General features: G+C 44.1%; 1 protein-coding gene and 1 long non-coding RNA gene across 33 annotated transcripts in view; one reads left to right on the top strand and one right to left on the bottom strand.

The window, feature by feature from the left end:
• The window catches only part of TNS1 (tensin 1), a 310,381-nt gene that overhangs the window by 155,876 nt on the left and 130,527 nt on the right, over window positions 1-23,978 (bottom strand). For 6 of the 32 annotated variants that reach the window (XM_060278417.2, XM_088662845.1, XM_060278413.2 and 3 more), the window contains exon 1: window positions 1,943-2,325. The exons of 23 other annotated variants lie outside the window; for them this stretch is intronic. In XM_060278417.2, coding sequence (XP_060134400.1) covers window positions 1,943-1,969 — 27 coding nt within the window. In that variant the 5' untranslated portion in view covers window positions 1,970-2,325. Of the gene's footprint in view, window positions 1-1,942; window positions 2,326-17,896; window positions 17,996-23,978 lie in introns of those variants that run through there. 3 more of the 32 variants (XM_088662830.1, XM_088662786.1, XM_088662802.1) reach the window with 2 other exon arrangements.
• On the top strand, window positions 385-23,677 carry LOC132592617 (uncharacterized). Its single transcript, XR_009558112.2, has 3 exons — window positions 385-686; window positions 15,050-15,157; window positions 23,546-23,677. It is a non-coding gene; the product is annotated as an uncharacterized LOC132592617 (long non-coding RNA).

The following is a 23,978-nucleotide window of genomic DNA, read 5'->3' on the forward strand; positions in this document are numbered from 1 at the left end:
TGGATAAACATTGAACATCTCACCACATACCTGCATACCAGCCTGTATTAGTGAGTCCTTCTGCCTGAGACAAATGACCCCTTGGCTAACCTCTGTTGGGTGAGGGATTCCTCCCCCTGCAACCTAGAATGCTCTGCAATATGCCCAAGATTCATGTCACAACATGCAGTTACTCCTAAGCTTTTCTCTCTCTAACATGTACTCTGCACAGACGGCCTGGAGCTTGTTGATTTCTGTAGCCTCCGGCCGGTCATGAGAAGCTTCCGACAGTGGCCTTTGTTTTGCTTTTTTTGTAGAATGACGCATCCATTTCCAGGCTTGCAAGGGCTGTTTCCTTTTTCAAAGAACAGCTCGCGGACCAAGCCTAAATCCATCTGTGCTGAAAGCTCTGCTCAGAGTGTTAAATCAAGCCAGACATACCATCGCGTTAGCCTAGCTTTCTCTTGGACTGTCAAGCCTCTCTTGATAACTCTCCTAAGAAAAATCAGAGCATCTGGGGTACAGCACGGATACTTGCCATGCTGAGGAGATGGAGAAGAATTCTGGATTTCTGCAACTTGTGGTCTTGAATTTCATGCCACCAAGTTTTGCTGGCATTCATTAACCAGAAGAACAATTACTGCAGGACCTGACATCGAAGGCAGAAAGTGACGGTGCCAGCCACGGACACCCCAGTCTGGAAAACGGTCAGAATTATCCCATCTCTTTCCTAGCAAAACCCTCACAGAGTGTAGACATTGGTGTTAAAGGCTGGAGTTACTGCTCTCTGGATAGAGGGTGGATTGGGAGAGCTTTACAAAAAGATTGCAAATATGTATTGGAAAGTGGATCCCTGCAGCCTAGTTAAATGAAGAGCTTCAGTTAAGATTTAAAGCAAGGAACACAAACCAGAGCTGAAATTATGAGCAAGTTTGAATCCATGTGCTTTGAGGAATTCTTCAGTAAAAAATCTGGACCTGCTGCTGGCTCTGACTTTCAGCTGTGACAACTTTAGCTCTTTACAAATGCTACTAAAAATCAAAACTAATGTTACCTTCAGGTTCTTGTGACACATTGATTCTACCACTGACACTTACTAAATATATGAACATGCTACCAAAAAAAAAATTCTACAATTGCGCATAATGAACAATCAATGATAAGGATCACTTCTGCTCTGATGGTAAAGTTAATCAGACTTGGCAAGTGATGTGTGTACATTTCTCTATGCTGGGGATTTAGGAAAGTGGTCAAATCTGAATTTTGCTTTACACATCCCCTTCCGATATAAAAGAACTTCACCCTTTTGAAATCTAACTTTGGCACTTTCTTCTGATTGCTGCCTGCAAATGCCTCATATGCTCCTTCCAATTATTTGCCCCATAGTCCTTACCAAGCTGATGAGCCAACAGGTAGAAGGGGCAGAGTTTATGTGCAGGCACCCACCTTCAGCTCTGCATTCTCCTCCTCACTTTCACAGTGCTGGATCCAAAACTGCCCCATCAAACCTGCCTGCTACAGTATATTCCTTTATGCCAGCTAACAGTGGTGCTAGCAGGGTTATGGGTGCAGAATGACAGACCATCTCCTTTACATACTGAAGGAGTAATACGCCTATCCCAATAAAAAGGAGAGAACACAGAAGCACACTGAACTGAAAAGAGATCACTATGGGAACAGAAGAACAGTACAGCACATAATCCTTCAACAGCATATTCCTAACTTTCTTCAGATGTTTAATGCTTTCCCCAAATGCCCAGCTGTTTTTTTTTAGCTGTCACCATTTTGCAACTCATTTTATAATCCCTGTATACTTCTAGCCTCTAGAATTTTTGTGATTAAACTAAATACATTTCTTCACTCACTTTCAAGCAGTTCTTCTGATTTCCAAATGACACTTTTCCCAACTTCCCTATTAAATTGGGGTGGGGGGGGGAGAGAGAGAGAGACAGATAAACAGTACCTGGTTCATTACGCTTCCAAAATCCATCTCGCTGTGCTGTTCTATCTCAAATTGCACCTCCAAGATGGTTACTACATCCAAGGGACAGGAAACTCTTGGCCTCACCTTAGTGAGCTTCTCCTTCTGCCATAGTGAAGCGAGAAGCAGCAATTGTTTGCGCAAAAGTTAGCCAGTGCAGATGATGTTAGTCAAAGCTGGCAGAGAGGAGGAAGAAGTTACACAGTATTCTGTTGAAGATGGAGAGGAGCCAAGGTCTTGATTTCAGACATCGGTGAAAGGGGAGGCAGACCTGTTTGTCTGGGGCTTTCTGGGGTGGTGAGCTTGGGAGAGCAGGGTGTGCAGTGTGATTAAGCAGAGAGGAAAAAGCTTTCAGACTCGAAAGGGATTTTCCTTCCCAATCTCCACCTTATTAGCACAGCCTCTCTTCCCCCCCACCCCACCCGTCAATGCATCACTGTCCAAGTACAACATCACACACGCCCAAAAACAACACCACTAGCTGTGCGGGGCTCTTTTTCCCTCCTTCGGCTTTAAAGGGCATGGCATTCATAAGCTAGCCCATATGAAGAATCAGAGTGGGAGTCCAAGGGGTGGGGAGAGAATTGATTGTTTCTTGGAGGGGGGGTGAAATAAAACATTTGCAAATTCCTTATGCAAACGGGCTGCCCGTCTGAGTCTTATCAGCCTGTCCAGACACAAAGCTGGAAAATGTGGCATGTCTGCCATGCCATTCTTATGGAGAGCAGAGTTGAGCAGAGGTGTCCTGGGGGCTTTCTCGGGAAAGTTATACCTCATGCTCCATCTTCGAAAATGACCTCTCCACAGAACTCATGCTGGCCTGGCCCACAAGCACAGTCCACTAAGGCGGGCAGGAGGGGACAGAGTTCTGAGGTGAGAGAATCGATTGCATCGCTTTCAGTGTTGGCTTGCTCCCTTTGGGACTGGTAGGGCAGAAGGCAGGGAGACCAACAGTAGGTGGCGCCAGAGCCAATTCATTCTAGTTTTGACCCCATCCTCCCACCTTCCAAGTTCTACAAGGACAATCATGAGGCTAAGGAGGAAGGAGCTGACAGCCAGTGTCATGCTCTGGACTGGTTGTAGGTAAGAAATCAGGCAGCTGGGGGGTGGCTGAGGGCAGACTAAGGTTGGTGAGGCAGTGCTCCATTGTCCCTAGTGGGTCAGCCTCCACTGACCACTTTATAGACTGCAAATGGGAGGATCACATTTGTTAATGTCCACCTGTGCTTAAAGATTTCTTGCAAGAAGGAAACTAACACAGCAGGAAATGGGTTGAGCTATAATTTTTATCCCTGATAAACTAGCTTTTTTTCCCCTACAGGGATTTTAATATGGGGAAACATTTTTAATTAGAGGACTCCCTGACTTATACTCTGGGGTGGCACTACTATCTCAGGATCTGGCCGCTTCAGGCTGCTGCATTTGTAGACAACCCAAAGATACCCCATATAAATAGCCCAGACAGCCCATCGTCTTTGCAAGTGTGATCTGTTCTCAGATAACATAGGAACAGAGTTAGACCGCTAGTCCATCCAGCTCAATATTATCTACATTGGCTGGAAGTAGCTCTCCAGAGTTTCAAACAAGGAATTTCCCCAAGCCAGAGGTTGAACCTGGAACCTTCTGCATGCAAAGCGGATTCTCTCCCACTGAGCTCTGGCCCTTCCCCCAGACAATTCAATTTCTATAGAATGCTAGAGAGCAGTCACTTCCTAAAGTTCTGAAGTCCCACAGAATGCAATTGCTCTTACATACACGGAATACCGCGTCATAAAATGTGTTCAGCAAAGAGCCCTGCTCCCATTAATCCTTTTACAACCAGCACAAGGAGGCTCACGGAATGTTTAGAGAAGACGGCTCACCATTTCCCAGTTTTGTTTACCTAGCTGTCCATGTCAGATCATACACAGAAGATGAGGGACAGGCCATGACCCCCCCCTCCGCCTTAACCCGTAATTACTGGTTTAGGTTTTGGCTATTCCCTGACAATGGGGAGAACAGCAATTGAGAATGTGTGCAGAGTAAGGCCAAGTCTAAGCCTGTAGGCCTATACTCACTTACTATAATTGAATCCAATGGAACTTTTCTGAATAGCTATGCATAGAATTGTGCTGTAAGGCTGAAAAAGAGGAATACAAAAACTGCATTTCTCTGACTCAAGGACATAAACTTACATGTTACATGCAAACTTCACCAGCCATTTTTCTGATTCCACATTTATTTATTTATTTATTTATTTCTATTTATATTCCCATCTTTCTTCCAAGGAGCTTGAGGAAGCAAACATAATTTTCCCCTTCTCATTTCATCCTCACAACAGCCCTGTGAGGTTGGTCAGGCTGAGAGACAGTGGCTGGCCCAGGGTCACCCTTTGAGATTCATGCTGAGTGGGGATTTGAACCCTGTTCTCCCAAGCTGCTTCTTCACCCACCCCCAATATTCTAGCAGTTGCGGGGTGGGGGGGGACTTATGGCCCCCCAGCTCCCATCAGCCCAGCCATGGTCAATGGTTAGAGATTATGGGTGTTACAGTCCAGTAACACCTAGAGGACCACACACAACCTTGGTTGTGGAATGGAATGGAATCGGCTGGAGAGGGGTGTTTTTGAACAGGAAAATGCCCAACAGGGAGATGAAAGATGTGCTCAGAATAGACAGACTTGTGCACAAAGGCTACATTTTACTTCTGATTCTGTGGGAGTATCGAGACCGACGTCTGTAAGAGAAATTTCTGGACCAGGCTCCACAGTGCCTATTAAGCAAGTATGGAATACCCACAGCCCTGCCCTTCTATTAGCCCATCCTTTCTCTCCTAATTACCCCCACTCTTGCAGGATCCCACGTGAGACACAGAGGAATTGACATTTTACATTCACTTACTCATGGCAGATGCTAGCATTCACCAGGTACAAATGCAACATCAACAAAAATCCAGGCAGCGGGAAGGTTCCACTGAGCTCCTTTTAAACTGCCCAAACATTTGGGCAGCTGGACAGTTCCTTTAAGGGCAGTTCCTTGGAAGACAGCACAGGAACTGGCCCCTCCCTTACTTCTGGGATTAATTATTCTCTGAGCCTTTTTTAAAATTTCCATCAGCTCAAGAGGAGTCGCACTGCATGTATTACGATCCCCCCCGCTCATACACCTCCCTGGCCAGAAGCCTATACCTCCCAAAACACAGTCGGCCCTTGATGAGTCAAGCTTTCCGGGTGCCTCCCCCTCTTCCCATCCCTACGCTGCAACTTTATTGCACATCTGGATCCAGTTGTGGCTTGCACATTAGGGGCATTTGTCTCAGGGATGGCTGCTTCTAAAAAGCTGGAGCCGCCAAATGTCTCAAACAAAAGAAGAAAGAGAGGGGAACATTTGCAAACCAAGTAAGTCTGAAGGGATTCGCTGCCGTTCCTGGACTCGGCCGTGCGAGCTTGCCGAAGATGGAAGCTTGGAAGCGGAGCCTGAACAATGCTGCGACCTTGCAGAGTGTCTGGCCACCATGGAATACTTTTTAGAGAAGGAGAGGTGACATACCAGGATGAGCTCTCGGGGATGGAGAAAGCCAGAAAGTCTCAAGCCGTGTTCTTCCAAGACACTAATCGCCAAATGAATGGATATCCCCAGGTCCTTCCCTTGTCACCTGCTCTTCCACAGTTCTCCCTGCCTGTGCTCAGGCAGCTTCAGCTGTGCCCACCCCTTCCCTGCTTTTGCACAGAAGTGTGGCTGAACTGAAAGGTGGTGCCTGTGCTGTTCATGAATTGATTTCTTCAGTATGCAAAGTGTCCACCTGACTGCTGGCAATGGGAACCTTTTATATTATTTATACGATGTATGGACTGATGTTTGAAATCTTCCACTGTAGAGAGCAGTGCATTTCCTTATGGAAAAACCTGGTGGGTGGGTACTACACTTCCCCTTGCATCATTGGCCAGAGAAGGCGATTGAATAGTGACTAACCTATCCAGCTGCAATCAACCAGTGCCTCAATGTATCTCCTCATTCTGCTACCTCTCTTGGACCACAAAAGCAGGAATGGAGAGAGTATCAAGCAGGGATACAGTACTGTGTTTTGGAAACACAGTTTCCAAAAAAGGACTGTGGTTCCTCCAGACTGTCACTATTATGCAGGAGGGATACAAGCACATATTAGAACCTTAGGTTTCCGGTTAAGGCGGATGAAAGGGCTTTGTTGCCCCAGGACAACAAACCCACTTTTAAATAAGAATCCGATTTTTATCTTTTTATTTTTTTGCCATTTGCAAAGTTATGGGAAAATGCATCAAAATGTCTGGGGTGACTGAATAACAGGAAGATGTATAAACACCCCACTAGCAAATCAGACTGAATGCTCAATAATAATCTAACATCCAGATAGGGATTGTGCAACCAAATTAGGTGCTCAATAAACAGGTCATCTGGGGAGGTGATGCTCAATCCTTGATGAGTCAATCTTTGACCTGGTTTTTTTTCCTCTTCTCTCCCCCCCCCTTAGTGCCTCGCCCTCCTGTGGGCAGTTGAGCAGACATCCTCATATCTTCTGGAACTCTTTCCTTTCCCTCCTCGCTCATACACAGTGCTATTTTTCTTTAACAAGAGGTGCTGGAAGTCACCATGAGCACCTTCCTTGTTCTCCTATAATGGCAATGGTGCCCACCTGAGATGTGCTGGAACTGAGTTCTGGCAAATTCCAGCTGGGGGAAAAAGGCCCTGCTCACGCAGCTGATAATATTCATGGTCTTGTTGTTTCTTCTTGTTGTTCTCTTGATGAACTCATTAGATCACCATTTATTTATTTATTTATTTTATTCCTCAATATTCTCCTTTGCATTCCTCCTCTGTCTCATGCTCTCTTTTGACCATCAGTCACATGATCCCAATAACTTCTGTTTATCTCTATCTGCTTTCATCTGCTTCCTTCGCACACTCTGCAACATCATCACTTACCTCTGTACTTCCTTTCTCACTTGTCTGTTTTGCTCTGTTGTGTTGATCATGCTTTCTTTTTCCTCTGTCATCCTGTTTACTCCAAGTGTTCATTATTTCTATCCTTTATTCCACTGAAGGTCTTTGGCGTAAAGATCATTCTTCTCCTGAATACTTTCATTCCAGTTTTTTGTTTTCTTCAGCTCTGTCCTAAGCTAAGCAATTAAAATTTTCTTCTTATATACATTCCTCATCCCCTACTCTTTCCTTTTTGTAAACTTTACTTCCTCAGCCTGTCACCCATGCTCTTCTTTCTTTTGTCCACAAGCTTTTAGTGAATTTTCTTTGGACAAGACTTTTTTCTATCCGCCCTTCATTCTGAACATCTTCTGCATTGCTTCTTTTCTACCATTTCTTCCATATCATTAAGATGCTGATTCCTTTGCTTCTTTTTCTCTAACTTACCTGATTTGTTTCCATTTAAATCCATGCTAATACTAATCCTCTTGAGCAAGTTCCCATTTAAAATTCTATTACCCTTTTGAACTTTCCCTCTAGGTCCTATTCTACATTTGCCATGTTTCTGTCTTCCGGTTCTTCCTTTAATTCTGCCCTTCTGGGCCTTTTTTAAGAAGTCTTTTCTTCCTTTGTTCTTATCTTATCTTATTGATTATCTTATTCTGTGGCTTACTTATGAATAGGCATGCCTAAGATTGTTTTGCTACTTTCCTCTCTTTCACTTTCTCTTATAGATCCTCTTCAATCTGATTTTGCTCTTTTCTAACCCATATTGCCAATTACGTATTTCCTTTCAGCAAAATCTAAGAGTTAATATTCTGCACATCTAGTGTTGGGCCCATCTCCAATACAGTCTCTGATTAAGTTTCTCCTTTCTATCTTACATTTTCCAGACATTGTTTTCTCATGATTTCAACAATAACTTTCTCATCACTCTTTTAAGGAGTTTTCCAATTGTTCATTTTTTTCAGTTTTTCCCCTTTACAGGAGTTCTTGAGAGATCAGTATTAGGCCCCCTTCTTTTTACATTATCTATTCATTTGTGTTCAACACCACCTTAAGAATGATGACCTACAACTGTTTGCTACTTTAATTTTTCAACTCATCTCTTGCCCCAATTTTATATTCTGGCCTACTCTGCCATCTCTCATAGAATGAATACCCATTTTCTCAAACTTAATCATGCTAAAACGGATCTTCTGGGTTTGGGTTTGATTTAATCTTCCAGTCTTGCTCTTTTTTACGTATTTGTCTTTTCCTCTTTCTCTACACGTTTTTCCATAAATTCTTCATTCTACATGACCAAAGATGCTGCTCTGTGTTCACTGCTTGCATCTTCTTTCCCATACCACTGAATTGTTTCCCATATGACTCCCCCCCCATTTTTACATTTAAGAGCTTCATTTAGGTATGTTCCGTTTACCAAAACTCCCAACAATTCACCTGAATTTTGCAAATACAGTACCCTGCCTTCCCACCTAATCTTTTTTCCATGCACTTAATAGATAGATACCTGATACATCTTTCTGGAATACATTTATTCCCTAGATATGTCTAACAGTAGTCTGGATTGCAAAGAATGGTCAGATGCAGGGATGGCTTATTCCTCTTGCCTGGGTGGGACTGGTTTTATTTTGCTCTAGCAAAAGTAATGGGACCCAGGTGGCGCTGTGGTTAAACCACTGAGCCTGGGGCTTGCTGATCAGAAGGTCGGCGGTTCGAATCCCTGTGACGGGGTGAACTCCCATTGCTCAGTCCCAGCTCCTGCCAACCTAGCAGTTCAAAAGCACGTCAAAATGCAAGTAGATAAATAGGAACCGCTCCAGCAGGAAGGTAAACGGCATTTCCATGTGCTGCTCTGGTTTGCCAGAAGTGGCTTTGTCATGCTGGCCACATGACCTGGAAGCTATATGCCGGCTCCCTCGGCCAATAATGCGAGATGAGTGTGCAACCCCAGAGTCGGTCACGACTGGACCTAATGGTCAGGGGTCCCTTTACCTTTATCTTTAAGCAAAAGTAATATTTATTTATTTAAAGCATTTGTACCCCACTCTTCAGCCATAAACACAAGCTGAATGAACTTCCAACAGCATTCAATATGAGTCAACATTCCTCCCGCCATTTTTTTTCAAGTGTACAGCTCTTCAATTTATGTTTCTCATTTGCTTCTTTGTCATTCAAGGTGTCTTCCTATCCACAGCTAAAACTGGCAGATAGTGAGATGTGCAGGTAACCAATCTGGTTCCCTCCAATCAGCTCTGATCAGCCCCATCCAACATGGCCCAATAGTCAGGGATGCTGGGAGTTGTAGTCCAACAACATCTGGAGGGCACCAGATTGGCCACTCCTGGTGTGACAGAAAAAACATAAATGCTTTCTTCCAAGACTGGATTATACTTTTTCCATATCTGCCTATTCCAAGCTCTGATTTCTGACTAGATCAAGGTTCATGAACCAACTGAGACCTTTCAGATGATACGCAATGCTCATCTGTGTTGCCATAGCCCTGTGAAAGTTACCAAGTTAAGGCTTCTAGTTTAGATAGCCACAGACAGGCAGAGCTTGCTGACTCAGACTGCATCCCTCTGACTCTTTCTGCCAGTTGGCAAAAGAGTTGAAAGAAAGTTTAGTGAAGCTGCTGCTGAAAGTACACAGCAAAGGAATGATACAATTTGCAACCACTGTAAATGTCAACCCAAAAGCCATGCAAAGCCATACAAGGGTATTGCCAACTGAAATGAAAACGCAGCCATGTACTTCCATCTCAGAGTGGCTTTTTACAAGCACTCTTCATCCTACACATGAAAAGGATGGCAACACCAAAGGGCATTATGAACTTATCCCGTTAAAAAAAATGTGGCACAGAATTTATTTTATCCTGCAACAGAATAGTGTACATCTGAAGCATGTGGTAGAAGCTCATGTGCTCTATATGGATTAAGTTCTCTACTACTTATTTTACAGTGACTCTCTAATTATACTATGGAAATTGCATTAAAGTTCATTTAAACAGAAACCAGTTGTGCACAGCCATGCCACAATAAACCTAAAGTGGAAGTTGCTGCTCTGTGTCTGGATCACTGATCAGAGCAAGACTACCTTACTTCGAGATTGTGTGCTAGATTTCTGACCAGCTCCAGAAGTAACAAATCTGGGAATTCTGTGTCAATCCTGTGTGAAGGCTGAACAACATAGGAAAAGAAACAAAGTGTATGGGTGTGGCCAGGGTCAATCATTCATTCCGTAATTACCTTCACACCATTGAAGGTATCTTATTAAAAAGGAAAAAAAAGAAACACCCAAACACTTTCAACATTGAACATTTCATAGTTCAATGACATGTAACTACAAATATATAAGAACATCAGAAGAAGAAGAGGAAGAAGAAGAGTTTGGAATTGATATCCCGCTTTATCACTACCCGAAGGAGTCTCAAAGCAGCTAACATTCTCCTTTCCCTTCCTCCCCCGCAACAAACACTCTGTAAGTTGAGTGGGGCTGAGAGACTTCAGAGAAGTGTGACTAGCCCAAGGTCACCCAGCAGCTGCATGTGGAGGAGCGGAGACGCGAACCCGGTTCCCCAGATTACGAGTCTACCGCTCTTAACCACCACACCACACTGGCTCACACTGGATCAGGCCAAAGGCCCATCTAATCCATCACCCTGTTCTCAGTGGCTGACCAGATGTTCGCGGGACACCAGCAAGCAGTATTTGAGCACAAGAGCACTCTTCCCTCCTGTGGCTTCCAGAAATTTTGTGACTACATATGTGTGTGCTGCTGCTGCTGATATTAGACCAGGATTTTATTGAAGGTTATGCTTCTGCACCCAAATAACTGCCTTACATGAAGGTGGGTATGCTCAATAAATCAACCCATTCCTGAACAGAGCAGCTGCTATATTGCTCATTATGCATTCCATCAGGTCTAAGCTGAACCCTTACTATCCTGAAACTAATGGATAGCTGTCAGGCCAACTGGCTTACAGGACCAGCAGGATAATGCACACCCTGGATCAGCTGACAAAGACACTTTACATAATCCATCAGAATCACTTGTCAAATTCAGCTTGAGATGACACTACTGATTAGAAACCTGCTGTGATCCACCCCTCACCCCTTTCCTTACAATGAAAGCTATTCCCTTTTGCGACATCCCACAGTGCTTCCCAGTTTTAGACAGGTGCTGCTTCACTCTCTGGGGCTGCTGCATGGAGAAGTCTTGCATGATGCTCTGAATTGTGCTAGCTTTACTTGCCACTAATGAAGTGAGTAAAAAGGAAGTGAGTGTCCAGGGACAGGCACACACTCCATTTTTCCAAGCGGCAACAACATTCCTGAGATTCCAACAGCTTCTTTCCAGGCTCTGTGAACTGCATTTCATTGGGGAACCATTAAAAATTTATGGCTCAAAAAAAGCGCGCAGAAATCCTGGGAAATATTGAGTACAGTGGGTGTTCGGGTTGTGAACATGATCCATGCAGGAGGCACGTTCACAACTCACAGCGTCGCATCTGCGCACGCACGTGTTGTGATTCTGCAATTCTGCGCATGTGCAAAGCGTTATTTTGTGTTTCTGCGCATGCGCGAGAGCCAAAACCCGGAAGTAACCCATTCAAGTCAAGGTATGACTGTACCAAAGCTTCCTACTGAAAAACGATGTGATGCATTGCTTGATCCTCAAACAATACAAACACACAGCACAACAAAGCCCCAAATTCATGAACAAAAAAGGTAATTTTCAGGAACACTATCATTCCCACATGCATAGTTACAGCTGGGTTTCGTTAACAATGTCTGATAGTAACTCTGTAGGGGAAGATTTGTGCAGAGAAAATGCACAAAGTGATGTAGCTAAGGGACAAGTTCAAGTAGCACCTACTTCTCCATGAGCGGAGTTATGCTAAGTATGTATCTGCTTAATTTGCATTATATATGCAGGCTGCAGAATCCCCCCTTTTTAATTGCCCAGACATTTTAAACTTTTAGCACTGGCTACACCCACTTGATATGCATCTCTTGAGGGCCAGTGGCTAGAAGGCACCTCGGTCTCCTCTTGTGTATCCTGCAATCTTGTTGGAATCTTGAGAATGCTAACTTCATTTAAAATTATGTGAGAGGCAGACAAAAATGCAAATACAAAATAAGTTCAAGCTTTCCCTGGCTTCCTAAGGGCATATCAACACAGGGCATTTTGTCAGGGCTTGAAGGAGTTGACTAAGTACACCTCATCACCACAAAATCTGCAGGTGAACACAGAAAGAAGAGGAACCAAAGGCGCTGCTTATATATAGTGAAATACAGGAGGAAATCTCCACACCATATGGCACCTCCACCCCTTATTTTTCCAATTTTTATCCTAGATCTCCTCCAGACAACCTTTTTATTGTGCAGCCATCATAATCTCTACTCATGAAAGCATGAGGACAGTTATATGCAATACTGCTTTCCATAATGTTCGAGCCTGGAAATGTTTTGGGGCAGACATACTGCTCCATTTCCAATCAATCCCATAATTGATTGTTTAGGGAGGCTTTTAATGTTTAGGAAATTAGTGTATTTTAATGTTTCTGTTGGAAGCCACCCAGAGTGGCTGGGGAAACCCAGCCAGATGGGCAGGGTATAAATAATAAATTATTATTATTATTATTATTATTATTAAATGCCTGGGGCGGTGGTCCACTTTTATTGCACTGTAGTGCAAGAGGGCCCTTCCATATAGCAATGATGTAATGACTAACGTTGGGGAAGCATCACAGAACAACTAATAAACTGAGATGATGTGTGGACAGCCCAGTGTAAATTCAGCACTAATGCACTAGTATTGCATCAATGGCAAAGTGCTGAATTCTCCTGCAAAAAAACACAAGTCTGGAGAGGCTCCTAGTGTGGTATTCAGCTAACACATCCCATCAGCACAAGGATTTACACTTGAGCAATGGAACTCCCCACCCACCCACTAAATCTGTTCTAGGGGTTTCCCCAACCCTCCAGAGCAGATCTGGGGAAGATGCAGGGCAGGCACACACAGTGAAGAGAGGGGTGAAGTTCTGTTGCACAAGCATAAATCATTGCGCTGAAGGAATGTGTTCATTGGATACTGCCCCTAAAAAGTAAAGGACCCTTGACAGTTAAGTCCAGTCGCAGGTGACTCTGGGGTTGCTGGCATTTGGCCACAGACAGTTTTTCTCGGTCATGTGGCCAGCATGACTAAGCCACTTCTGGCGCAATGGAACACCAAAACCAGAGCAGCGCACAGAAACACTGTTTACCTTCCCGCCAGAGCGGTACCTATTTATCTACTTGCACTTTTTGGCATGCTTTCGAACTGCTAGGTTGGCAGGAGCTGGGACCAAGCAACAGGAGCTCACCCCGTCGCGGGGATTCGAACTGCCGACCTTCTAATTGGCAAGCCCAATAGGCTTAGTGGTTTAGACCACAGCGCCACCCACATCCCCTGGATACTGCCCCTAGTGTACTGCTAAAATGGCAAATTAGTTTTGTGTGAAACTTTGTGGGGGATGCTCTAAACTCATTCTGGCCAAAGGGAGGATAATTCAGGCAGCTGAAAGATCTGCCTGCCTGCTTCCACTCACTAGGCTAATACTGGGCATGTTTTGATACTAGCAAGAAGGAAAGGAAGATCTCCTCACATCAGACTAGGGAATAGAAGACAATTGCTTTTCTTCTTCCTTTCATGAGCAGCATTCATGAGCAGCGACTGTAGCCCCAAGCTGCTAAAGGCAGGTGTTCCAAAGTTGCCCTCATAGCTGGAAAGCAATGACACATCCCAGAAGCATCTCTCCCTAGCCTCGTAGGAGGAAAGCATCGCCTCTGATCCAGACAGTGTGACACAAAACCTACTTCCTGTTCCCAGCCATTTCTCGAGAACCAAGCCAAATAATATGTCTATAGAGTGAGTGGGCGGCAAATGAATGACTAGAGTTAGAGGCGGGGCTTTTCTGAAAAGCTGTAGCAAGAGCAGGAGACTGGGGGGCAGCAAGCTGGATTCCCATAAACTGTCAAATGGAGATAACCTCTCTGACTACTCCGGCTTCCATATGGAATAGGCCTTGCTTAGCTCTCAGTGGGGGGAGGGAAGGGGAAAGGGAGTTACTCGTGGTCCATGTGGAAAAGTCCTGGGTCAGAGAGGCAGTGACAGCCACCAACTTGGAATGGGTTTAAAAGAGGATTCGACAAATTCATGGTGAACAAGGTTACCGTTTGCCATGATGGTTGTGTTCTATGTCCATTGACTGAGGAACTGTGCTGGGAATTCAAGTGACTGGGAATCACAGGGCAGGGGAGTGCTGTTGTGCTCAGGTTCTGCTTTCTGGCTTCCCATGAACATCTGGTTGGCCAATGTGAGAACAGAGCAGTTACTGAAGCGGTGCTACTGCTCCCCATAAGGAATCCCTCTGCAGCAGAAGCAGTCCCATTCACCCTACATTCCTGAGTGCAGTGAAATGTTAAAATCTCTAGACCAGATCTCTAGAAGCATAGGAGGTTTCCACTCTTGCTCCTGGTGGAAGAAGCCCTGGCTACTTGATGCAGGAAACAAAGAAACCCAGTGGAGGAAAAATTCTATAGGGTAAAGCTACCACCGAGAGATGTCACAAGTCCTGAGAATTTAGGCAAGGACCTGAGGATGGAGTCATTTATAGCACTTCTTTGCATGTCCAGGTGCCATGTTGCCCACTGCCCTGCAGGCCACCACTGACCAAAGACCACTTGTGACAACCTTATATGGTTCAAATCAGGCCAAAGCTTTCTTGATGACAAATGCAAGAGGTTTGGTAAAGGCATTGGATTACAACCGATATCAACCAGCCTGACTGCTTCTGGGGAGTGGACCTGCGTAGAGTCCTCAGTGGACCCAGTCAGGTCCACCCCCTGCCCCCCCCTCGAGTGAGCCTGCCCTGAGCCCACCTGCCATTGGCCCAGTTTGGCAGGCTGGCTAAATCTAAACTATCCATCTGGAGGCCGAGCTCAGGAGCCATTGCTGCAGCTGCTATGGCAGCTGGCAAAGCCGCCCACTGCTTAAGGTAAATGGTATTGTTACAGCAACTCATGCGATGTTGGGAAATTATTAGGCCCCTTTCCCCATCATCAGATGAAGTATATCCCAACCACACTTTTGTGTAATTCTAATACAGGATCTTCTTGGATGCCAGTACTACTGATGCCATATTCTGCCTGTGCAAAATAGAGAGGAGAAAGGAAGTTGGAAGTGAGAGGTATGCCTTCAAGTCTTCAAAATCTGGGTAAATATGCATCCCAATGAGTGGAAGAGAGTTCTCCCACCAGAATACAAATTAATTAAAAATCAAACTGGTTGTAGGAACCCTGCAGAGACAAAGTGCAGAGGTAAACAGTGTGCCTGCCATCTACTTGCTGTTCTTAATGTGAGCTGCCACAAGATGAAGGTGTTCTAAGTAAGTTTCCAAAGCGGTGGGGGGGAAACAGGCTCCAGCCTTGCTCTCTGAGTTAAAAGATAGAACATTCCCTGGATACCTTGCTGTATTTTTTTTTAAAAAAACCCACATGTTTTAGATTCCCAAGAACAAGAGAGTGGGTGTGTCTGTACTGGAAGGTGATAGAAAGGCAGCACAAATACTCTTAATACCATCAAGTTAAGAAGAGGCACAGACACAGGTCATGCCAGGAGGAAAACCCTAAGTTGCTCCTCACTCTCCTCCTGCTCTCGGGTTTGCCCAGGTTTGCCCAGATCCCCTGAGCAACTGTCCTGAGAACACAATGTTCAGGCTGAACCAAGTCTTGGCTCCCAGACTCCTCTGGCTGCTGTCCAACAGCCTGTTTAATAATGTACACATGGCCATTAACTTAGATTTCTGAAGAAGGGAAAAACTAGTTTGCAATAACAAGTTGCTTGTGGCTCAGTAACCTAACAGATACTCTGTCACTGCAAACGGACAGAGTGAAGTGTAGGATAGGGATCCGAGAATAACAGTCAATAGTGAAATACTAGGATCCATAGTATTTGTAGGGAACACTAAAATATCTACTGTCCCCTCAAGGATCACAACATTCTCACCCAAAACATAAGCAATAGATTGTAAGTAAAATGCAGTGGCTAGGTTTGCACATCATGATAAACCATGGTTTGTTAAAATAGGAATGAACCTTGGCAAGCCTAGGGCCTGTGAACTTTCTCCACATTGGTCTTCCAGCACAGCTGCAAAAAAAAGAGTTTGGAAGAAATTGTTTCTGGGGGGTTTCATTAACTCACTGCTTTTTAAAAATTTGAACCTGGCAGACCATGGTTAGTTACTCTGGTTTGTTTAAAAACAAGCTAATTTAAAACCATGGTTTATGAAGCTTGCTTGTTTTAACAAACCATAGCAAGGATTAAGCACAGTTGGACATAAAGGTAAAGTACAATTAACAAAGCTTCCAATCTCCTTCTCATGTCCATGCTAGAGGACAGGAGAATGTGCAAGTCCTGTTCATCTAGGCTCCTTCTCATCGTGATAAACTATAGTCTGGATGCAATCAGTGAAGGAGAGGTATAGAATGGGAAAACAGGATGGCTACACACAAAGAAAAGGTTTGTATAAAGTGTAGGGGCCTCATGAGGAGTCAAATACACAAGTACCCACTGCCACCACCTCAACCATCTTCCCTATTCCTTGCCCTCCTAGGGACCCGTGAAACTTACCCGAGGAGAGAAAGGAAGAAGTGGCAATTGCAGGTGCTCAGAGCAGAATGTCTTATTATGCCAAGAAGGGGGCTGGGACTGCACATCCCAGAGTCCCCAGCAGGAATTTGATGCTATTCACATTAATTTCCACTAACAAAGGGCCTCAAAATTTTCCAGTGCTATATTATCACATTGTCTGTATGTAGATCCTGCAAGCTAAAAAAAGAGCATTGGCAACCTTGAGCTTTCTGTTTCAAGGAAGAGCTGTTTCTGAATGACTGCAGGTCATTTAATATTTATTTTTTTCCATTTTTCCCTTTGCAGCAGTTTATATAAGTGGCCGCTCTTGGCTATCAATAGGTATTACATAACCAGGATGGGATCTTGCCACAATGCTTACAAGTCAGTTACTATTGTTCTTCGTCTTCTTGCTGTGCTGCTAAAATTTATATTGTTTGCTTTCTTATAGGTTTGGTTGTTGTTTGTTGTGCTACGATAATTATTTCTGTCTGCTACTTTATTTTATTTTATTTTATTTACTTTTTTCACCTAGAGTCTGACTTATGAGGCAAGGGTTTTTTTCTGTATATGACCAAAGGCTGCCATGCAACTGCTGCACAATACAGAAGCAGACTTGTATTCTGTAAAACAGAAGTTAATAAATGCACAATAAATTAGATTACTCAGTGTTGTTTCAATTTGGATATGCATTGCCTGTTTTTAATTGCTGGTCCTATAGTTAGGAATACAGTAGTGTATTTTTTACATGTAAAGGGTCTTTATTGTTCTGTGGTAGACACCCCTCAAGCAAGATTGGTCCATGTGAGACAACTCTTAATTTTATCCTCACAACAACCTTTTGAGGTAGGTTAAGCTGAGAGATACTGACTTATCCAAGATCACCTGGTGAGCTTCATGGCTGAGTTGGAACCTGAAATTGGATCTCCCTAGTCCTAGTACAAAACTCTTAACGTTTAACTAGCCCATGTAGTGTCTTCCATATATTGTTGAAACACAACTGCCATCAGCCCCAGTCAGCATGCTCAACAGTCATGATAGCTATCTACGCAACCAATACAGAACACTGACTTCCTTAGATAAAGACAGACAGTTGGACTGCAAGTTATATAGATGCAATGATAGGAAGAAACGCCACTAGATTCTTTGTTGTATATGTTGTCCTTTGTTTGAATTTGTGGCCCTGGTACAATATACGTAAAAGTGGAGGAGATGGGGAAGGGGAAGAAAAATGTGTTTGCACTTTGGATTCAGAGCGAGCCAACACCCTTCATAGTTCTTCATTACATGAGCCATGAAAACAGAATGCATTTGTTTCACTGACCTTTGCAAATCCTCAAACACGTGAGCATCCCTGATGGTCCCAGAAGGGGAATGCATGGGGCAGAGTTCGCCTCTTCCCATGCTCTTTCCACCCTGGAATCTGGGAAGAAACAAATCTCTAGTGGCAGATGGATGCAGACCAATGCAAGAAGCATCTTCAACCTCCTTTTAAATGCTCATTCAAGCTTCTCTCTCCCTCTCCCTCTCCCCCTCCCTCTGGTCCTTGAAGCTAAACATCCAGGAGGAAAGCTACACAGGGTGGAGCAGCAAAACTTTTGAAACAAATTGCTGCTGTTGAATTCTCACTTCCAGGTTAATAGATTAGACATTAAACACTGGCTTCTGGAGCCATATGGGCAGGAGGAAGAGAACCGTCTCACAAACCCAGATTTGTATTACAGCACCAAAACTAACAGCAGCAGCTTACTTACCGGAAAGGTGCCTGTGAATTACTAAGAATGATGAACCAAACACAGTGTGAGTTTGTATAGGTGTCACCACCACGGCTAACCATGCTCTAAAGCTAAAATGACCACTACAGGACTTAAACCAGCATATAGCCCAGCAATCACAAGAGCTTCTCCAGTTTTTTTGAACAAAGGACAGTGCCTACATAGAACTTTAGCCGACCAAAATTGCACCAACAGAATCAACCCCAGCCAATAAAAGCATACACGCTTCCTTCGCTATTATCCGTTTCAAAAAGGAAGGAACTGTGCATTTAGTAAATCCAACTTTAATGTGATCAGATGAGAGAGTGCCACCTACTGATGCAGATCCTAACAGAGAATAGCTGATCTTGATTGAAACTGGGGACAAACTGAAGCTCTTGCTGGCTTGCTGGGAAGTAAAAGCCTGCAAGAGGTAATTAGGAGCAAAAACTTTATAGGTTTGGTGGGGGTCGTTATATTATTTACATCAAACGATGTCCTTTCGATGAGGTCAAAGCTCCCGTTGAAAAAAGTGCAACCAGTTAATCATATGGATCAATCAGTGAAATAAGGCAATCCTGCACATCTGCAGCAGGGTGTGTGTGACAGCACTGGCCTTGCACTCTGTACAAGAACCAGCTGTCATTTCCCCAGTCGGGAAACTATATATTTCTTCCTGCTTTGTAGCATTAAAACAACAGACTGGAAAGCTGCCAGATGCGTGGGCAGCTCTTAGTGTCTGAAGTGGCAGGGCATTCCACTGTGATCCCCTCCCTTTTTAAAAAAAAAAATCATCAATTTTTCCTTCTAGCTACAGAGCTGAATTTTCCTTGGTAGCATAATCTCCTGGATAAATGTACTTTGAGGGCACACTATGGAAGTCTTTTTTTCATGGTATATTTGCCAGAAACAGAGCAAAAGACCATGCCCTGCAGTGCTGGAAACACCTCTCTCTCTTTCTGCCCCTGCCCCCTGCATCTCTGCCTGTTGCAGCCCAAGAGTCACAGTCAGAGCTCTAAAAGTTTTTTGCAGCTGGAGGGCTGGGTAGGAATAAAAGCAGCTGAGGAAGGGGAGGTTTCACTCAAAAGCCATAGGCAGCCTCTTGTCCAGGCATCCCCAAACTGCGGCCCTCCAGATGTTTTGGCCTACAACTCCCATGATCCCTAGCTAAAAGGACCAGTGGTCGGAGAAGATGGGAATTGTAGTCCAAAACATCTGGAGGGCCGAAGTTTGGGGATGTCTGCTCTTGTCCATGAGCTGACTTCTCACAGGAATATAGGAAGCTGCTTTATATTGGTAAAGGTAAAGGTAAAGGACCCCTGACAGTCCGGTCGCAAACGACTCTGGGGTTGTGGCATTGATCTCGCTTTACTGGCCGAGGGAGCCGACATTTGTCTGCAGGCAGTTTTTCTGGGTCATGTGGCCAGCATGACTAAGCCGCTTCTGGCAAAACCACAGCAGTGCATGGAAACGCTGTTTACCTTCCCACCACAGCGGTACCTATTTATCTACTTGCACTTTGACGTGCTTTCAAACTGCTAGGTGGGCAGGAGCTGGGACCGAGCAACGGGAGCTCACCCCGTCGCGGGGATTCGAACCACCGACCTTTCGATCGGCAAGCCCAAGAGGCTCAGTGGTTTAGACCACAGCGCCACCTGCTTTATACTGAGTCAGGCTATTGATCCAGCAAGGCCAATAATGTCAACACTGACTTGGCAGCAGCTGTCCAGGCTTTCAGACAGGATATACATACATAATTTTATTTGTATGCCACCTTTCCATAGTTAAAACCATGCTCAAGGCAGTTTACAACACGGGGAAAAGAACATTCATTTCATGTGCGTTTTTACCAATGTGCATGAGCAAATCTAGCCATCAAATCCCACACAAAAATAACTATGATGAGTTCATATGTACAGTCCCCATCACCACTTTTTCTTTTGGGCAGTGTTTTATGAATGCACACATTCATGTGAGGGAGGAAGAGAAGGGAGAAACGAACTGGTGCACCTATCAAACTGCATATCCTTCAGCTCCTGAGTTAATTGTAGAAATTTCTCCTACAACAAAATTCAGGGAATTGCTTACTATAAGAGGGAGCAATGCATTCAGAAACCCTGTTCAGAAACGCAACATTTCTGTACCTCCATAAAACTTTCATCCTAATGATAAGTATACACAGGAACGTATTCCTAGAAAAGTAGGGGATTGTAACACAATTTACAGGATGAGGGATACTCCCTCTGCAGGCCCATAAATTAGACCACATTCCTCAAGCCCAAGGGTTCTGCACATTTTAAGAGGGCTATAGGAGGAACAATATTCCCTCTGTTGGGTCACGCTCTGCCTGTATGTTTATGCAGCTGAGGGTCTGCTCCATTACCTGTTTATACTAGCATTTGCCTAGTGATCTCTCTTTCCCCACCCTTCTGCCCCTTAATCCTTCTCATTGCCAAGGTTCTGCTCAGCCATAATCCCCCCCCTTGTAGTTTCAAATAGATCAAGTGTACTAATCCTTAACTCAACATACACATACACTTTAGTGGGCTTCAAAGGCAGCTTTTACCTTGGCACCCCAGGGGTGATGACATCACACCAAGGAATTGCTGATCTACCCCATTAAGCATGGCAGTATTTACAAGGAAATGAGATACTCATCTCCATATCTCAGTAGCGGCCTCTTTAAAAACTATGTATGCACTACTTGTATATGAGGCAACAGGGAGTTCCGGTGAGAAGCAAACTGAAGAGCACACAATCTCCACTTGCTGATTTTACTAAGCAAACCCATTCAAGGAACTATCAGTGATTTAGGACCTCTCAGCCCAGTCACTTTATAGCACAATAAATACACAGTTTATTAACCTGTGCAAACCTCTCAATGGAGAGTAGGGGTGGGTAACATAGTGCCCTCCTGATGTTGTTGAACTCCAATTCCCATCAGTCCCTGCCAGGGATTATAGTACTTGTAGTCCAACAACATCTAAAAGCACTCTTCTGGCTACCCCACTGTAGAGCTTTAGTTGTAGCATTCTCATCTCTTTCCAGCACAAATAGTATTGATAGCAGGTTCGCATCATGAGAACAAATCACAATGAATATGCTATAAAAACAGGATGTATCGAAGAGTTACTTCAGCAACAGACTACCCCCAAAAGACACAAACACAGGGGCCTGAAGCAAACCCAGATGCCAACTGTCTCACAACTATTTTGAGAGCTAGTAACATCAGTCAGAACATCAAGGATCCGTTCACCTGCTCATCTACCAACACAATACGTGTACCATCTGTCAGCAATGCTCTTCTGCATTCAGTCTCTATGAAAGGATAAATGGACACAAATCTGATATCACAAAGGACAATATGTGGAAACCAGTGGGAGAACATTTCAACCTCCCAGGGCCTTAAACTTTAAAACTTTAAAAGGGTCATACGGCCTATAGAGGAGATGAGCACCGCAACCCCAGAGTCGGACACGACTGGACCTGATGGTCAGGGGCCCCTTTACCTTTACCAGCATGAAACTGCTGTATTGCAACTTATCAGGACATTCAGTTCTGCCACTTCCAGCCTGAATAGAAACGATGGTTGCCTATCCCAATAAAGATTTTGATTAGCAATTCTAGGATGCTTGTATTGCCATTAATTACTGCTGCTGCAAATGGTCACTCAGATCAAGTCATGTTTTAAACCAGGCAAGTGCTTATTTCGCTTTCATTTAAGCTTCATGTAATTGTCAGAGTAGAATTTTCCCCATTTAATTTTCATCTCACTGTATAGTTTATTCCCTCTGTACCCATACATATATGTATCCTTGCCAGCTGAGGATAACATCTGATGGAGTCCATGAGTGCTTATGCCAAAATACATGTGTTAGCCTTTAAGATGCCATGAGACTTGTTTCTTGTTGCAACAGACTAATATGGCTGCTCCTCTGGAAATGTGGCCTTTGGAAAAAAAGAAGCCTTGAATGGCACTGTTGTTCTAGTGAGAGGTCCCTTTGTAAGTCTGATATGCTGAGGCCCTTGTTACCTTTGCTTGTAAGTAACTGGCTCCTAGATGCAGCCTAACTGTGAAAGAGGCAGGATTCTGAGGAAATACTGAGATAAAATTACTATCCATTACACTTCCTCCAAAGTGATTAGAGTGGCAGACAAGACTCTTTCCCTCCCTATTTTATCCTCACAACAACCCTGTGAGGTAGGTTAACCTGAGAGACAGGGATAAACCAGTGTCATTGCATAGCAGAGTAAGGATTTAAACTCCAGTCTCCCCAATTCTTGACCAACACTGTATCTATTTGACTCTATCTAGAATGTGCAAATTAAGACGTTACAAGCAACTTCTGGGATTCTTCAGAAGAAGCAAATAATCCAGACTGTTACAGTATTTTTAATTTTTGGGAAGAGCTTTTTTTACAGGGAACTCAATGCAATTTACTGAGACATCTAGTGGCTGAATGACACAGTGCAGAGAAATGGAGACAATGCAACCCAACACTTCAGCTTGCAATCACTCCTGCTTCTTGTTTCAGAAATTGCCTCCATGGAGAAAAGATGCAGGCAGGGCAACCAACATCCTGGTAGTTTGGGCACATACTTGAGGACTGTTAATTCAATCATTTGCTGTGCCACTTCAGCTGATGAAGTGGGCACTGGCCCATAAAAGCTTAGGTCAAAATGAACTTCTTATTCTTTTAAGATGCCACCATACCTTTTGGTCATACCACAGTGGCAGCTTCCTGCAGCCCATTTTCTCCTTGCTCTAGCTATTTCTTCTGCTCAGATTATAAATTCATCTTGATCGAAAGCCTTGCCATAGGGCTCTGTTGTTTCACAGTCTCTAGAGCAAGAGGAACAATATCTGCAGAACCTCAGATCAAATAATGTTTCAAATCAGCAAGCCTGTGTGACTCCTACAGCTATAGGCTGTAGGATACCTTTTGGGTCTCTTAATCCAAAAAAGTGAACGTGGTCACAGGCCAACTCCAAAGGAAGTAGAATAGCCAAGCCCAATTCTCTGTGGCACTGTCTCTCACACAGCTTCAGAAAGAAATGCAAACTGAGACTAGTAGAGATAAAATATAAAATGTTAATCTATGTCAGGCATCCCCAAACTGCGGCCCTCCAGATGTTTTGGCCTACAACTCCCATGATCCCTAACCCTTCTCCCTAATCAGAGCAACTATCTCTCCCCTTGATTCTTCTTGCCTGCACAGATGGTGTACAGATATGATGCATGCATCTTGGAAAGGTGTTGTGATCTTTGACTCCATCATGCAAACAAGCCAGATGCATCTTGGAAATGGCTATCACCTTTGTCTCCTCCATCTCTGACTGCAGCCAACTCCAAGAAACCAACTCCATCTACAACTATTCCTAGCTCAAGCTTGGAAGGTGGGAGACTCCAGTATGGCATTGGCCAGAGTTTTTATGAGTATTGGGTTTTCCAGACGAGTCCCTTGGACCCATGAAACAAGAGCCTCCTGTCCAAATAGTCAACTTAACAAGGGCCAATGACTGGTCACCTGTAGGGTTGCCATATTTCAACAGGACACCCCTTTTTTGTTGAGCTTTTCTTCAGGAAACCACCAGAATTGTTGGGTTTTTACAAAAACGTCCCGTCCCGTCCCCCCCGACGTAAATTCCGCC

This window comes from Zootoca vivipara, chromosome 1, assembly GCF_965207765.1.
Source record: "Zootoca vivipara chromosome 1, rZooViv2.hap1.1, whole genome shotgun sequence".
Lineage (NCBI taxonomy): Eukaryota > Metazoa > Chordata > Lepidosauria > Squamata > Lacertidae > Zootoca > Zootoca vivipara.